We start from the raw sequence: 16265 nt of genomic DNA on the forward strand, positions 1-16265 counted from the left end.
GGAGTATTATGCGCCTCATCTTCACACAATAGCCTTTCCATTCAAGATGCCTCTGAGGACAGGAATAGTTAAACCACACCACAGGGCCTGCCAAACCCCAGTCACAAATCAGTCAGAATGACAGATATCTCTACACCCCTCGTCCTAACCCCTCCCCTCCTGTAGGGCCTCCCACCACTTCTGAGAGCGGCTGTGCATTCAGGCGGGGTGCTTGTTAGAGTGTGGGCTCCCTGGCTGCACCCCAGGAACGGGTTCCCCAGGCCTGGGATGCAGCCCAGGCTCTTGCATTTTTAACCAGCACCCCAGGTGCTGAGCTCAGCTTGCGCACCTTCTGCATCCTCTGCCTTCGGTGCTTGATGTGTTCTTGGCCTCCCAGCACGTGCCCGGCATCACACACAAATGCCATCTGGCCCGCTCGGCCCAGCGCCTCTGGGAGGAGGCCTCGGCGCCTGCGTGTTGCTGCCGGCGGCCACACCCTGTGCTCAGGAAGTCAAGGCCACCTGACTCCTGGCCCCCCAGCATCCTCTTGGGGCTTCAGTGGGGACCTGCTTTTACTCCCATAACTGCCTCCGTGGTTTTCTCCCAGAGAAGAGGAAAACGGAGGTAGAAGTGGGGGCCCCAGCGGCTCCTTGACCTCTTCCTTCCAGGGCTTTGCTCTTAGGCAGGGTCAGGGGTTCGGCCCTGTTCGTTCCGTGGAGAGTCAAGGATTCTGTTCGTTTCGGGCTCCGTGTGCCCGCCTGCTGCCTGCCCTGCCCCGGGCAGGACTCTGGAAGAACAGTGCCAGGGATGGTGGCCAAGGACCATGCCAAGGCCTCTCTGCCTGCTGCTCCAGTGGTCTTTTCTGGAATTTCACAGGTTCCATTGACCATTAATAGTCCCCGCCCATCCCTGACCACTGCTCAGGTGTCTAGAGCCAGCTCTGTGTTGAAGGCCTGGGATCCTGGTGGAGGGATAGTGTGGTTAGATTTTTCCATGGAAATAGAGGGAGGTATAGTTGGGTAGAATCCTAATTCTGCCACTAATTCTGTAGCTTTAAGTAAATTATTGGACCGAAGAACAACTTCTTCATATGTAAAGTGGTAAAAGCCATTCTTACCTCGTTAGGGTTATTATGCAAATGAATTAAAACATTGTCATAGCATATTGTTTCTAGCACAGCACTTGGTATATTGTGTCTGATGATACAAGCCGTTGCTATGGATTATATGGGGAGCTCACATCTCCCCAAACGTCACAGGGAAATGCTTCCAGAAGGTTCCTGTGTGTCGGTGTGTCCATCTCCATGGGTACAGGCCTGTGATTCCTCTTTCAGGGACACATTCCTCGGGGCTCCCCCTCATGCCTTCTCTCCCTTCAGGTTGAAGTTAAACAGTAAGAGGAACCAGCTGGTGAGAGAACTGGAGGAAGCCACCCGGCAGGTGGCAGCTCTGCATTCCCAGCTGAAAAGGTGAGCGGTGGGCAGTGGGGACAGTGCTGTCCGGGGGCTGGCCAGGTGCAGGCGTCCCTCCTGCACGACACGGAGAGCAGACCTCAGGCCTGGGCCTTGGTGGGCAACTGAGTGTCGCAGGACTTTCACAGCATTTGTTTTTCTCAGATATTTCTCTTTTTTTAAATATATTTTTATTGATTTCAGAGAGAAAGGGAGAGGGAGAGAGAGATAGAAACATCAATGATGAGAGAGAATCATTGATCGGCTGCCTCTTGCCAGGGCTCTCAGATATTTCAACCGTAGCCTTTGTTATAAGTGATACTGCATTTCACATATATATGTATATATATATATATATATATATATAAAAGCATAACAGAGTTGATTTGAATTAACATATTATTTCGGGCTAGATTCAAATACGGGAAAATACCATGAAAATGGAAAGCAGCCAGCGGAGGTTTGGGAAACAGAGATACAGAGGGGGAAATGAGCTTTAAGGCAGTTGGCTTGGGTTCGAATCCCAGCTCTGCCAGTTTCTGATCGGGTTGCCTTCTCGGGGTATCAGTTTCCTCTAGTGAAACGGGGTGCGTGGTCTACCCTGGAGACTGTCAAGAGGGTCCAGTGAGATCATGCACTCTGCGTGCTTAGGTGCTTTTCAGAGCCGGGCAGGACGTCCGCCCCAGTCGCTCCGTGTATCCTCACCCTCCATCCTCTCTCTGCCCCCAGCCTCTCGAGCAGCATGCAGTCCCTGTCCTCAGGCAGCAGCCCTGGGTCCCTCACGTCCAGCCGGGGCTCCCTGGCTGCCTCCAGCTTGGACTCCTCCGCCTCCGCCAGCTTCACTGACCTCTACTATGATCCCTTTGAGCAGTTGGACTCGGAACTGCAGAGCAAGGTGGAGTTCCTGCTCCTGGAGGGGGCCACGGGCTTCCGGCCCTCGGGCTACATCACCACCATCCACGAGGACGAGGTGGCCAAGACCCAGAGGGCCGAGGGGGGCGGCCGCCTGCAGGCCCTGCGCTCCCTGACCGGCACCCCGAAGTCCATGACTTCTCTGTCTCCACGCTCCTCCCTCTCCTCCCCGTCCCCGCCCTGCTCCCCTCTCATCGATGACCCCCTCCTGGCTGGAGACGCCTTCCTGAGCCCCCTGGAGTTTGAAGACCCGGAGCTGAGTGCCACTCTTTGCGAACTGAGCCTTGGCAGTGGCAGCCGGGAGAGGTACCAGCTGGAGGAACCCGGAATGGAGGGCAAGCAGTTGGGCCAAGGTAGAGAACACAACCACAGCGGGAGGGTGGCAGCCTCTGGGAGGCAGGGAGAGGGAAAGTGTGCTCAGGCCTGGGCACGGACCGCAATGATAATCATGATCATTATCATACCATAGGGCTTATGGATTTCTTTATTCATTCACTAGAGTGTACTTACATGTTCTACGTCTTGGGCTAAGGGTTTTTCCGTGGTGGATTCATTCATTCAGCAGGTAATTCTCATTAAGTACATACTGAAATGAAATGCCAGGCCCGTGCGAATGGATGCACATGGCTCATCCATTCATTCAGCAGATGTGCCATGCGCCAGGCACTGGGCTAGTCACAGGGATACAGTCTTCAGGACAGACGGGTCCCTGCTCCCATAAAGTGTCTACTGTACAACCAGGCCAATAAAAGCGGGAAGAAATTACACTAGGGGATGTGATGGAGGTTTTCAGGTTGGGTTGTGAAGGAGGGTGGCCTTGAACCGGGGCTTCCACAGGGGGAAGAGCCAGCCTTGGGGGAACCAAGAGCAAGTCTCTGAGGCCAGAGCTAGGGGTCTGCAGGAGGGGCCGGCCGTCGGGGTCACCAGCAGGGCTGGAGACACGGGGATTCTGGTCCCAGAAGGCCTGGGGGCCTGTGGGAAGGAGTTTGGGTTTTATCCTAATTGCAGTGAGGATCCATGTGAGTGTTTGCAGCCAGGGCATGTGATCTGACTCCCATTCTGCATGGGGTCGGATTGAGATTCATGTTGGAATGTCCCAAACAGAAGGCAATGCTGAGGATGGCAGCTAAGACTTATTGAGAGAAAGCCGCATAATAAATCATAACAGCTAGCATTTATCGGGGTGCATCAAAGGTGGGCGATGTGATTTATAGGGTGCAATAGCTTACTTGTATTGTGCCCACTTCACAGATGAGAAAACAGCAGTTTAGAGAGATGACATCACTTGCCGTAGGCCCCCCCTCCCCGAACACACAGAAGCGGGAAAGCAAGGATTGGAATATGGGTGTTTCTTTGACCCAAGAACCCAACATCTTTGTTGTCACTCTCCTCTTAGCATGCGAAGTAGCCCAGGGTGTTCGTTCCTGGGACACTTCGGCGCTCTCTGGCCCCACTGTGCTTGCCTGACCTTGGGTGTGAAGGTCAGGTCTGAGCAGGTGCTCAGTAAGCTCACCTTCAGCTCTGGCCTTTCCTGGCTCTGACTTACTGAGTGCAGGTATACAAGACACTGTTATGCATATGTGCTCATTTAAGCCTCACAGCATCTCTGAGGTAGGTGCTGCTCTATCCCCATAAAACAGAAGAAAGAAGTGAGGCACGGTGAGGTTACACGACTTGTCCGAGGTCAGTGTCACAGCTAGGAAGCGGAAATGTCAGGATGGGCGCCAGGCCTGCCCGGAACCCACGTGAAGCCGGTGCCGGCTCTGTCTGCCGCAGGTGCCTGCTCCTGCCTCCTCGAGTGGCCAACTAGAAGCCGGACCCATCTGAGCATCGAGGCTACAGGAATGGGCAGGAGGGCCATGTGGTGCCCAGAATTATCCCTTTGTGTGCAAGGGAGAGCCAGATCCCCTAGTTAATTAGAGGCTCTGCTGCGTGAGTTTCCTTAGATGAGGAGCTGAGAGACCCCTGGGCTCCCTCAGCAGGAAGGGGGTCATGCTGTGTGCTCTCAAACAGAATAAAAGCAGGCTTCCTCCTACAGCAGGTGGCAATTTCAGACAATTGGTCCCTGGAGAGGAGGTGCAGGTGGGACCTCTTAACAATACTTGACCCCAGCCGACACTCAGACCCCAGCCGGGAGCCAGGAGTGACTCCCCTCCTGCCCCCACAGTGTCCTTTCGGGCCGTGGGCCAGAGACAGCCCCTCTTAGGATGGCGTTTCCGTCATGCCACCTCCAGAACCTCACTACAGTGATCGATGCCAGGCTGAGCCCAGACGCTAAGCAGGTTAAGGGATTAGGGCTGCCGTTCAGTCAGCAGACAAATTAATCTCCGTAAGTGGTTTAGCGGAGGGTGGAGATGTGGGGGTCTGGAGACAGGAGGTCTGCAGGCTGCAGCAGGTGTGGGCCCCAGGCTGGAAAAGCCACCCCAGGTGGCTGCTTGCATCTCCCAGGCTCCCACCACATCCCTTTCCCCAGCCTGCTCACCCCGTCTCTCCAGTCTGCCCCCACTCCCCCTCCCCCCCCCCCCCCCGAGACTTTTGACGGCCTCTGTCAAGGGCAGGGAGCTGAGCTGAGCTGAGCTAGGGGTGGAATGGGACAGGCCGAGTGGGAGAGCCAGTGCTTCTGTCCTTCCCGCCTCTCCCTTGCCCTTCCCGAGGGTCCAGTTGTGTAGGGATTCACCCGGAAGGCATGGGGATATCATGGACCGAGGTAATGGGTTTTGTAGAGCGCTTTCCCCACACCAGTCTATGATACAAACTTCCCTCTAATGTTGGAGTGAGTCTTCCTAACAGCCCTACAAGGTGAGTATCCCCCCCATTTTACCGATGAGGAATCGGGGCTCACAGACGTGACATTGGTGTCCCACTATCTTTTTTTAAAATATATATTTTTATTGATTTCAGAGAGCAAGGGGGAGAGAGAGAGAGAGAGAGAGAGAGAGAAAGAAAGAAAGAAAGAAAGAAAGAAAGAAAGAAAGAAAGAAAGAAAGAAAGAGAGAGAAACATCAGTGATGAGAGAGAATCACTGATTGGCTGCCTCCCGCACTCCCCCTACTGGAGAGTGAGCCCACAACCCAGGCATGTGACCTGACCGGGAATCGAAATGTGACCTGGTTCACAGGTCAGTGCTCAACCACTGAGCCATGCCGGCCGGGCAGTGTCTCAATATCTTGAAGCAGTAAGTGGTGGAGCTGAGAACTGAACCCAGGCAGTTTCACCCAGACGTCAAACACAGAATCAGATGCTACCCTTTCTTCACTCCGAAGCGAGGCGGCACCTGGCTGTCGCGTTCACAGGTGGTTGGAATTTGTCAGGACCCTCTTAGGAAGAGGTTGGATGGATCTCAAGTGTGTGTTGCAAAGGCAGTGCCCTGGTTCTGAACCCCACCTTGCCACCCTTCTCCCACCTCTTCCTCCAGCTGTGAATACGGCCCAGGGGTGTGGCCTCAAAGTGGCCTGCGTCTCGGCTGCCGTGTCGGATGAATCCGTGGCCGGGGACAGCGGCGTGTATGAGGCTTCCGTGCAGAGGTGGGTCCCTGAGACCTGGGTCTCTGGGAACTGTGATCCCGCAGACGTTGGGCCCCCAAGATGTGTGGGAGGGGCGTCCCCTACAGCAGGGCATGCCCCGGGGACCCCAACTTCCCCCAGCAGCCAAAGATGCAGGCAGGGCAGCTCCTCCTAGGGCTGGGGCGCTTCAGATTTGGGAGAGCGCTAGTTTCGTGGTCGTCATTAAGGGGCATAAGACTAGGGGAGCACGTACTAGAGAAAGGGGAGCCCCTTCAAGTCAGACCAGGAGCGATGGTGGGAAGGCAGGGTGTGCAGGGGGGCTGAGCAGACCTGCCAACCTTTTCTCCTTGAGGAGCGACCGCACCTTCCCGGACAGAGCCCAGGTCGCTGCAAGGGATTCTGACGCCTGTCTTTCCCGCGTGCCTTCCAGACTCGGTGCATCATCAGAAGCCCCTGCTTTCGACAGTGAGGAGCCAGACGCGGTGGGAGCAACCCGGGTTCAGGTTGCCCTGCAGTGAGTAACGGGGAGAGGGGACAGAGGGTCTGTGCAAGGCCTCTTCCTCCTGGGCAGCATCTGCCCAGCCCGCTGCCCAGGGAGGAAGGCAGAGCAGCAGGACCTGCTGACAGGGTGGACTCCTAGTTAAAAGGGGCCACCCTTCCCATGCCTCCCAGCACCCATTTTACAGGAGAAAAACGAGGTTTTGAAGACCTTGTTACGTGCCCCGACTCACTGCGCGGGCCAGTGGCAGAGCCAGCCCCTGCCTGAGCCCTTCCTGCCTCTCGTTGCTGTGGCTTTTGTCGCAGCATCTCAACCAGGTCTCCGCCATCTGGACCAAAGTCACCCCCTGGGGGCTGCAGCCCAGATGTGTGGTTCTTGTTTTCTCTTGATGGGGGATGGCCTCAATTGTTTTAAAAAAGTTTGCCATTTTAACCATTTTTTTTAAAGTGGTTTTCGAGAGAGGAAGAGAGAGAGAGAGAAACATTGATGTGAGAGAGACACGTTAATTGGTTGCCTCCTGAACGTGGCCCAACTGGGGATCGAGTCCACAACCTGGGAATGTGCCCTGACCAGGAATCGGACCCACCAACCACCTCTTGGTGTAGGGGATGACACTCCGAACAACTGAGCCACACCGGCCAGGGCCTCAATATCTTTTTAACAGATTTTTTAATTGATTTTTAGAGAGAGAGGAAGGGAGAGGGAGAGAAACATCAACGTGAGAGCAAAACATGGATCAATCCCCTGCCCCCCCGGGTACCCCCTACAGGGGATTGGGATTGAGCCCGCAACCCAGGCATGTGACCTGACTGAGAATCAAACTGACAACCTTTCTCTGCAGGGTCTCAACACCCAGCCAACACCCACCAGGGCCTCAGTATTTTTTTTTTAATAAGAATTAATTGCCAATATTTAAGTATCAGGAAATTTCACACAAACTTCTGACTTCCCTTTAAAATTCGTCCTTCCCTGCTCCTGCATTCCCGCATAGCAGCGAAGCAGTGGCCTGTGCTATCTGACTCACCACAGTCTCCAGAGCTGCCGGCAGCCACGTCTGTGATTATTAAGAGAGAGACAGCCCAACCGGCCTGGCTCAGTGGTTGAGCGTCGACCTATGAACCATGAGGTCACAATTCAACTCCCAGTCAGGGCACATGCCCGGGTTTCGGACTCCATCCCCATTGTGGGGCATGCAGGAGGCAGCCGATCAATGATTCTCTCTCATCATTGATGTTTCTATCTCTCTCCCCCTCTCCCTTTCTCTCTGAAATCAATAAAAACATATTTAAAGGAAAAAAGAGAGAGACACGTGCGTTACCCACAGGTGCTCCATGTGCCCCTTTTCCTTGCAGGTATGACGAGAAGAATAAGCAGTTTGCAATATTAATCGTCCAGCTGAGTAACCTTTCTGCCCTGTTGCTGCAGCAGGACCAGAAAGTGTGAGTATCTAGCGGACAAGCTGGAGTGTGTGTCTTCCTCTCCGCAGCCATCCCTGGGTCACTCTCCTGCTCGGACAGCGGCCTCCGTAAACCCACTGCTGGTATTTCATGCCTGTGACCTTGACGCTAAGGGTCAGGCAGTGAATGTGGATACAGGCACAGTGGCAAACACGCCAGCTCTCATGAGAAACCCTCTGGACCCTTCGGTTCCTTCACACGTACGTCCTGAGCACCTACCGGGTGCCAGCACGAAGAATGGGCCAGGAGCAAATAGGGATTTGAACTTGAGTGAACAAGTTGTGAAGAAGGTGGCCATGGCCCCTTCTGTCTGCTCTGAGCTCAGGTGTTCCCCGCAAAGACAGGCAGGCGCGTCATCCTCAAGCGTCAGCGCCATCCCTGTGCTTCTGTCGGGATTTCCCTGAAATGGATCATCCGGCAAATACCTACCTTCTGCCTGTTGGCTCCTCATGGCAGACGGGTTCTGTTTCATTGAGCTCGTCTGCCTACCTGTTCTCCTCTCGCTACACCCTAAGCCCTGACGACAGCAGCAGGAGCTCCTATTTCTGTGGTCTGCACCCAGCCAGCCTCCGGGGGTGCGCCATGCGGGAAGGAGGGAGGCAGGAGGAAAGCCGGCCAAGCAGAAGGAAGATGGGATAGCACCCGGGGGTGGTTTTCTGTCTCACGCTCACCCACGCAGCACCGGGATGGGGAACCTTCTGCATAGCTCATTGGTCCTCCCACAGGTATCTGGGCGAGAGCCTAAGAGCGAGCTGTCTGGGTCCAAGGGTAAATGCATCTGTGATTTTGTTCGGATGGCACGTTCCCCTCCGCAGGGGTCGTCACACTTTGCCTTCCTACCAGCAGCGGTATAAGGGCTCCTCGGTGGTAACAAGCAGCCTCGTCGGTCCGGCACGTGGACCTTTGCACGCTGCTGGCCTCAGGCTCCCCATGCGCTGAGGTCCTAAGGACTTAGGAGATTCAGGGGGAGGAAGAGCAGTGCGTTATCTTTAGGGGCCCTCTACCTAAGGATAGTGTGTGGTATATCCTTCACACACACCTGCGTGACGACCTGAGAAATGACAGTTGTTCACTCTGGCATTTGCAGCACGCGGTTAGCCCCACACGCCAGGCCTAGACCTGGGCTGACCAGGCTCTCCTGCGTCTCTGTCTCCCTCCAGGAACATCCGTGTGGCCGTCCTTCCCTGCTCCGAAAGCACCACCTGCCTGTTCCGGACGCGGCCTCTGGACGCCTCGGACGCCCTCGTGTTCAATGAGGTGTTCTGGGTGTCCATGTCCTACCCAGCCCTTCACCAGAAGACCTTAAGAGTCGACGTCTGTACCACTGACCAGAGCCATCCGGAGGATTGCCTGGTGAGGGCTGTGTCTGTCTGTCTGTCTGTCTGTCCTCTGGGGAATGGTGCATCGTGTTCTTCAGGGAGAAGGTCTGGAGAAAAGGCTGTAGGCTCAGCTGGGCTTCTGGGCAGAGACCTTTCCACGGGCAGACGGCACTCTCAGACTTATTGGGGGTGGAGGAGCTCGGTTCACAGGAGGAAGAGTGACAGCCCTGAAAGGGTTTTTTAAAATGCCAGGACCTCGACGATAACTAGCCGCATGCCGTGGCTTTACCGTGCGCCACTACAGGAGAACACATATACAGGGGCTCAGATCCCACCTTCACCACTCGAGGTGTAGCTGGGTGACCTTGGACAAGTTACTTAACCTCTCTGGTCCTGTTTTCTCATCCATAAAATGCAAATGGTAATGCCTGCCTCGTGCCCACTAAAAGAGTCGTTATAAGGCTTACAAGAGACAGTTCATGTAAAGCAACAGTTCATGTAAAGCACCTACTCAAGTGTCTGGCACACAGTAGGTTCTCATTGGATGGGGCCACTGCTAGTCCACGCCACTTCCTCCTCCTCCTCCTCCTCCTCCTCCTCTTCCTGCTCCTCCTCCCCCCATTGGCAGAAGTCAGGATTAGAGAGGAAGTAGCTCCGGGTACATTTGTGTTCCAAGAAAGCCATTCCCTAGAGCCAGGCTGACCCAAGTACATAGAGATGTTGCTCAGTTTTCTCATCTGTAAAATGGGGCTTCGAAGCTAACTCAGGCGCTTGTTGTAATGCACAGATGAGTTAAGAGAAGTGGGGAACCTCCTTGCTCTCCATCCCCAACCCTGACGTGTTTGTGCTGTGAAACCCTGGTCTGCCGGGGAATTGGGGGCCGCAGCTTTGGAATGTTGGCCCTGAGGCTGTCACCAGCCCTGTGCTTCCCTGCGCAGCCCTGAGTTCCCTAAGACAGTTCATCTCTCAGTCTGTTTCCTTATCTGACAGGTGACTCTCTGGGGGTTAAGTGAGGTGCTAAAGCAGCACTTCCCAAACTGGTGAGAGACACGCACAGGTTACCCGGGGCTCTGGTTAGAATGCAGAGTCTGGTTCAGCAAGTCTGTGATGGGGTCCGAGGTGATGGGGTCCGAGGTTCTGCATTTTGACACGCCCCCGGGAGATGCTGGCACTGCTGGTGCCATAGCAAGGATGCAGAGCAGTGAAGAGTCTCCCTGGAAGCTGGTTCCTGTCCCTCTTCAGCTGGGTACATCACTGCATCTGCGGTTGTCATTATTACCGACAGTTAGGCAACAGTCAGCATTTATGTGGCAGGCCCTGGGCTAAGCTCCTTACGTGTATTCTCTCTATTGATTCTCAGTCAGTCTTATAAAATAGGTCCTATTATACCAGTGAGGAAACTGAGGCACGAAGAGGAGAAAGGACTTTCTCAAGGTCACACAGTCAGGAGGTGGCAGGTGGCAGGTGCAGAGTTAGAACCCAGGCAGGTTCGCCTCTGCAGCTCACCCAGGTCAGCCCCTCCGTGTGTCCTCAGCGCCGGCACCATGCTCCCTGGAGCCCACAGGTAGGGACGGTGACCGAAGGGTGTGGCAGACATGGAGGACGCTGAGTGACAGCAGAGCGCTTTTCCAAGCCCGGGCTCCCCCCAGCCTAGCGTTTCCGCAGCCCTGGCCACGCCTAGATGAGCAGAGACTCAGTCCTGTTTTCTTCTCCTAATTGGATGCCTTTTATTCCTCCTCCCTAATTGATGTCTGGCCAATGCCGGTTGCCATGGCAGCAGCCAAGCGCTCATCCCACCGTGGCTTGTTTCCATCCTCGGCCAATGAGAGGCCTATTTCTCCGTATCCTGTGGGGAGATGGAGTGTCAGGCTGTCGTGTTCTGGTGGCTGGAGGAGGCGAGGAAGTGAGACACGAGGGGAGAGGGCTGTCTGCTTCCACGCAGAGGCCCCCTCACCGCTGCATTTGCAGAGTCTGAGCCATCTCGTCCGCCAGGCCACAGTAGTGCCCATCCTGAGTGTGTCTGTGTGTCTAGTGCTGGGCTAAGAACTTTGTGTGAAGTGTCTCGTGCTGGGCTAAGAACTTTGTGTGCAGTGTCTCACTTCATCCTCACAGCAGCCCTGGGAAGCAGCGTTAGGATTACCCTCACAGCAGCCCTGGGAAGCAGCGTTAGGATTACCGCTGTTTGACAGATAAGGGATCAAGGCTAAGTAACTTACCCAGGCCATCCAGTGAGTAGGTGGAGGAGTCTGGGTGTGAACACAGATCCCACGTCCCTTGTGCAGAGCCATCGCACTGTCCTACTTCTCACAGGGTCACTGTGCGTGTCTCTTGTGTCCCAGACCCAGATTAGGGGTTTGGAGGAGGACGTGGCCTGCCTTCCCCAGTATCGCAGGCCACAGTCCTATCTGATGCTCTAGCGTGGCCTAACGGGTCACAGGCTGTCCGGTGGGGCCCTGGTCACCCACCCCCGACCACTGAGCTCAGTGCCACAGGTTCTGTGAAGGCAGCCCATTTCCCGGGCCCCACTCATGGCCCGTGGATAACCGGCACGGCGGCTCCCCACCCTTTCTCACCCTGCCACCCCCGCGTGGCACAACCCCAGGCCTGTGTACTCTCTCCCCCTGCGCAACAGGAGAAGCACTCAGCTGTGCTGGGTGGCGTCACTTTGTCATCATGTCTCGAAGCTCCCGTGAGCCCGAGAATGCTCAGCACTATTCTCGTCTCCATAGACGGCTCCCTCCCCGCTCCTCCCAGTGCTGAGTTCTTGCCCTCTCTCCTCCAGCCTCCAGCAGCTCCGTCCCCACCCTCCGAGGGGCCCTGGCTTCACTCAGTGAGAGGTTAGAAGGAACCCGAAGAGTTCCCACAGCTCCCACCACCTCTAGCTGGTCTCGTGGGTTCTGCCATTTCTCCTGGTTCTAGGGATGGGCCCTCCCCACCCCCATCTCAGGCCATTCTCTCTCAGGGAGGGCACGGCCACCGTGATTCTGCTCCATCCTGTCTTCAGGTCTGCCGCCTCCACCGCATCTGGCCGGTCAATAGACCAACATGCTGTTATTTCTCCTATGCTTCACAAGACCTTTTTTTTTTAACCCCATTTCCACCTGTTCCTGTTACCTTGGATTTCAGCCCCAAGGCTTGCTCCAGCCTCCTTGTGCCCTTGAATACACCTGCAAGCTCCCCCCTCCAGGCCTTCGCACTTGCTGTCTCTTCTCCGAAATATTGATGGACAAGGCTCACTCCCTTGCCTCATTCTGGGCTTAACCCACGTGCCGCCCACCTCAGTGAGGTCCTTTTTTTTAAAATATATTTTTATTAATTTCAGAGAGGAAGGTGAGAGGGAGAGAGAGAGATAGAAACATCAATGATAGAGAATCATTGATTGGCTGCCCCTGCACGCCCCCTACTGGGGATTGAGCCTGCAATGTGGGCATGTGCCTTTGATCAGAATCGAACCCGGGACCTTTCAGTCCACATGCCAATGTTCTATCCACTGAGCCAAACCAGCTAGGGCTCAGTGAGGTCTTTTTGCCACCCTGTGGACAATCACACGCCCCGTCCACTCTTATCCCCTCGTATACCCTTCCCCTGTATTATTTTCCCTGCAGCTTTCATCACCTAACGTTTGTCTATAGCACAGATTTCAGGGTACACGTCATTTTCACATTTTATCATCTCTGAAGGTAAGATGTAATTTATACTAGATGGCGGTTCCTCTCTATTCAGTTGATTTGTTGTAGTTTGTTTTATTCTTAAGGGATCTATTTACATGATTCAAAGAAAAATTGTTTAGAAAGGTTTACTATAGAGAAATCCTCCTCTCTTTATCCTGTCCACCCAAGTCCCACCACCTACTATATAGGTAACCACATTTATTGGCTTCTTTTTTCTCTTTCCATTATTTCTTTTATATATATATATATATATTTTATTGATTTCAGAGAGGAAGGGAGAGGGAGAAAGAGATAGAAACATCAACGATGAGAGAAAGTCACTGATCAGCTGCCTCCTGCACGCTCCACACTGGGGATCGAGCCCACAACCCAGGCATGTGCCCTGACCGGGAATCGAACCATGACCTCCTGGTTCATAGGTCGACGCTCAACCACTGAGCCACACGGGCCGGGCTCCATTTTTTCTTGTTGTACATAGGATCATGTGATCATGTTCACTCCCCCTTGTACCTCAAATATTTCTTATAGAAAATGTGGCACACTATGTATTTTGTTCTGCATTATCCTATTTTTCTCTTTAACAATCTAGCCGGGGGATCTCTCCATTTCAGTACCTAGAGATAAACATTTAATAAGCTTTTGGCAAATGAGCAAACCAGTGAATGGATAATTCGTGAATGCATGATTGTTGGAAATGATCAACAACTAGCCCTCCCTTCCGCCCCGGAAGCTTCTGTCCCACCCGGAGTGATGTTTTCCATACGGGAGCCAAATTCCCCAGCTCTCCTTGTGGGCCCTGCTCCTAACTCTCCCTTTTCCCTCCTCAACAGGGAGGCGCCCAGATCAGCTTGGCTGAGGTGTGCCGGTCTGGGGAGAGGTCGACTCGCTGGTACAACCTCCTGAGCTACAAATACTTGAAGCAACAGAGCAGGGAATCCAAGCCAGGGGGAGCCCGAGCCCCCACCCCCGGGCCTGAGAGCACGGTGAGCGGGGCCCCCTCCAGCACAGGCAGCCCCTGGAGGGAGTGGCCTCTCCCAGGAGGGGGGGTGGTGGGAGAGGGGACAGGGTAGGAGAGATCTCCCCCACCTGCAGCTTTCTCCTTCCCGATTGTGCCCTCCCCTCTGCTTTCCTTGCCCTGATACAACTTGTGTGGTGAACACCTTCACTCACCACATTTTAAAGATGAATTGGGGAAGAAAAGAAAGAACTGTGCAAGGTACAAAATTAGCCTTTATTGAGACCCTACTATGTGCCTAGTGGAGGCTTTCTGTAAGAGGCAGAGGGAAACCATGGGAAGAACAGCCAGGAGACTGGGGTGAGGGGTTTCTTTCTCTCTCTTTTTTTTTTTTTGAGTATATTTTTATTGGTTTCAGAGAGGACGGGAAAAGGGGAGAGGACAGAAACATCAATGATGAGAGAGAACCATTGATGGGCTGCCTTCTGCACACCCCACACTGGGGATCGAGCCCGCAACCCAGGCATGTGTCCTGACTGGGGAATTGAACCTGACCTCCTGGTTCATAGGTTGACACTCAACCACTGAGCCACGCCAGGGCAAGAGACTGAAGCTTTCTTAGTTGGGTGACGGTGGTCCGTCATTTCACCTGTCAGCTTCTACACTTGTGATCTGGGTCAGAGAAGGTTGTTAGGAAGCTTTGGAGAAGTGCCTGTAAAGAGCGCTTGATCAGTGATGTCTGTTTTGTTATTAGTTTTTCTTGAAAAATCTCACATTTGCCTATTTTTTTTTTTAGTTAAAAAATACGTATTTTCATTTTAGTGCAGTACACTTTCACCTCTGAACTGTCCTTAAACTCTTTCCTGCCCTTGGAAAGCCCACATCCGCTGGCCACGTAGACGGGCCAGGGCTCTGTTGAGCAATGAAGTTGCCCTTGAACACAGAGTGATGGGGTCCTAATGGGATCCCCTGAGAGCATGTTAGGGATCCTGCTTCCTCCCTCCATCAGTACTTGGTTACTTTGGGCAGTCACTGCCTAGAATTTCAGTGGACGGGATGGGCTAGGTCACCCAGGTAAGGAGGAGGGTCAGAATTAAATCTGTTTACTTCTCCTCCTCCTCATCATCATCATTTTTTGTCATCATCATCATTTTCTGTACTTCCTTTTTTGTCAGGCACTGTCCTGATTATGTACAGTTTACCAAGGTTCAGAGAGGTTACCTAAGGGCAAACATCTAATAAGCAACAAAGCTATATCGCAAACCCATGTCTCCCACATTCCAAACATGTGACCGTGAGCTGGCAAAGGTCTTAACAACAAGACCCCTCTTTTCTAGAGCCTGTTCTTGGATAAGTCACATTAGCCTGAGGCACATTCGTTTTCTCTTTCCCTTTCCTCAAGGGAATAATCATAATCTCTCCCAGCCAGGATGGCTGCAAAGGTTCAGTTAGATGCTACTTGTAAGCCATTTACCAGTGCCTGGCACATACCAGGCCTTCAGCTGATTTTAGTTCCTCTTTCCTTCCCCAAAAGACAATCTGGCTTTATACTACCAACCGCATCTGCAATTAACCAGGTGCTCAGAAAAGGTCAGTTTGGCTTTGCTGTTAGCAGACACTGAGTGCCTTTATGTGCTAGGCACTCTTGCGTACCTTATGCGTATAATCTTCATAACAACCCTTTGTCACAGGTTATTAGGAAACGGAGTCTGAGGGGTTAAATAATTTAACTCACACCAGCTTTTTCACTGTAGAGACCATTCAGTATAGATGTTCTTCCTCCAGGAAGCCTTCCCTGAATGCACCCCCCCCCCCCCCCCCCAAGCTGACTTTGCCGTTGCTTTTCTGTTCCCAACCATCAATCCTTAACGTCTGGCATGGTCCCTATCACATTGCTTTGTAATCGATGGTTCCTTTGATGGTCTCCCTGGCTGTACTGTCATCTCCTTACAACCAGGGGCCTATAATTCGGTCTCCCTCAACTACGGAACGGGGGCTGTCTTCCAAAACTGTCCACACACAGGGCTATTTGCAGGAGAACTGCAGGGAGAAGAGCCAACGTATTTCCAACGTATGTGACCTGGGGGCAAGCTGCTGACCCACTCGGTGCACTGGGAGGGCCTCACCCTGAGAAGCTCCGATTCTTGCCAGGAGGGGCGGCGTCCACAGTGTGCCAGTGAACCCATCGGCCTTTGTCTCCACAGGACGCCGTGTCTGCTCTGCTGGAACAGACAGCGGTGGAGCTGGAGAAGAGGCAGGAGGGAAGGAGCAGCACCCAGGACCTGGGAGACAGCTGGTAAGCAGGAGTGCCCTTGGGCCTCGGGAACTGATCTGGCTTGGACGTGGGCCCAGGGATGAGCTCCCTGAAGGCGGGTGCCACCAGGAGAGTGTCCCCCAGGAAGACTCAGAACCTGCTTCCTCACGGGCTCTGTCCAGGCAGCAAGGCAGTATGTAGTCCGGTACAGGGGTTCCCAAACCCCCGTTCTGATTTGTCATTTGTGTTCGATGAAGCACTCATGC

At 53.7% G+C, this 16265-nt stretch overlaps 1 protein-coding gene across 1 annotated transcript in view; it reads left to right on the forward strand.

Annotated features, from left to right (window-relative positions):
* Window positions 1–16265, forward strand: part of WWC1 (WW and C2 domain containing 1) — a 66240-nt gene that overhangs the window by 31601 nt on the left and 18374 nt on the right. The window contains exons 10-17 of the mRNA XM_023743485.1: window positions 1358–1447; window positions 2159–2694; window positions 5757–5865; window positions 6275–6358; window positions 7696–7782; window positions 8961–9153; window positions 13621–13773; window positions 15950–16041. Coding sequence (XP_023599253.1) covers window positions 1358–1447; window positions 2159–2694; window positions 5757–5865; window positions 6275–6358; window positions 7696–7782; window positions 8961–9153; window positions 13621–13773; window positions 15950–16041 — 1344 coding nt within the window. The remainder of the gene's footprint in view (window positions 1–1357; window positions 1448–2158; window positions 2695–5756; window positions 5866–6274; window positions 6359–7695; window positions 7783–8960; window positions 9154–13620; window positions 13774–15949; window positions 16042–16265) is intronic.

This window comes from Myotis lucifugus, unplaced genomic scaffold, assembly GCF_000147115.1.
Source record: "Myotis lucifugus unplaced genomic scaffold, Myoluc2.0 scaffold_394, whole genome shotgun sequence".
Taxonomy (NCBI): Eukaryota; Metazoa; Chordata; class Mammalia; order Chiroptera; family Vespertilionidae; genus Myotis; species Myotis lucifugus.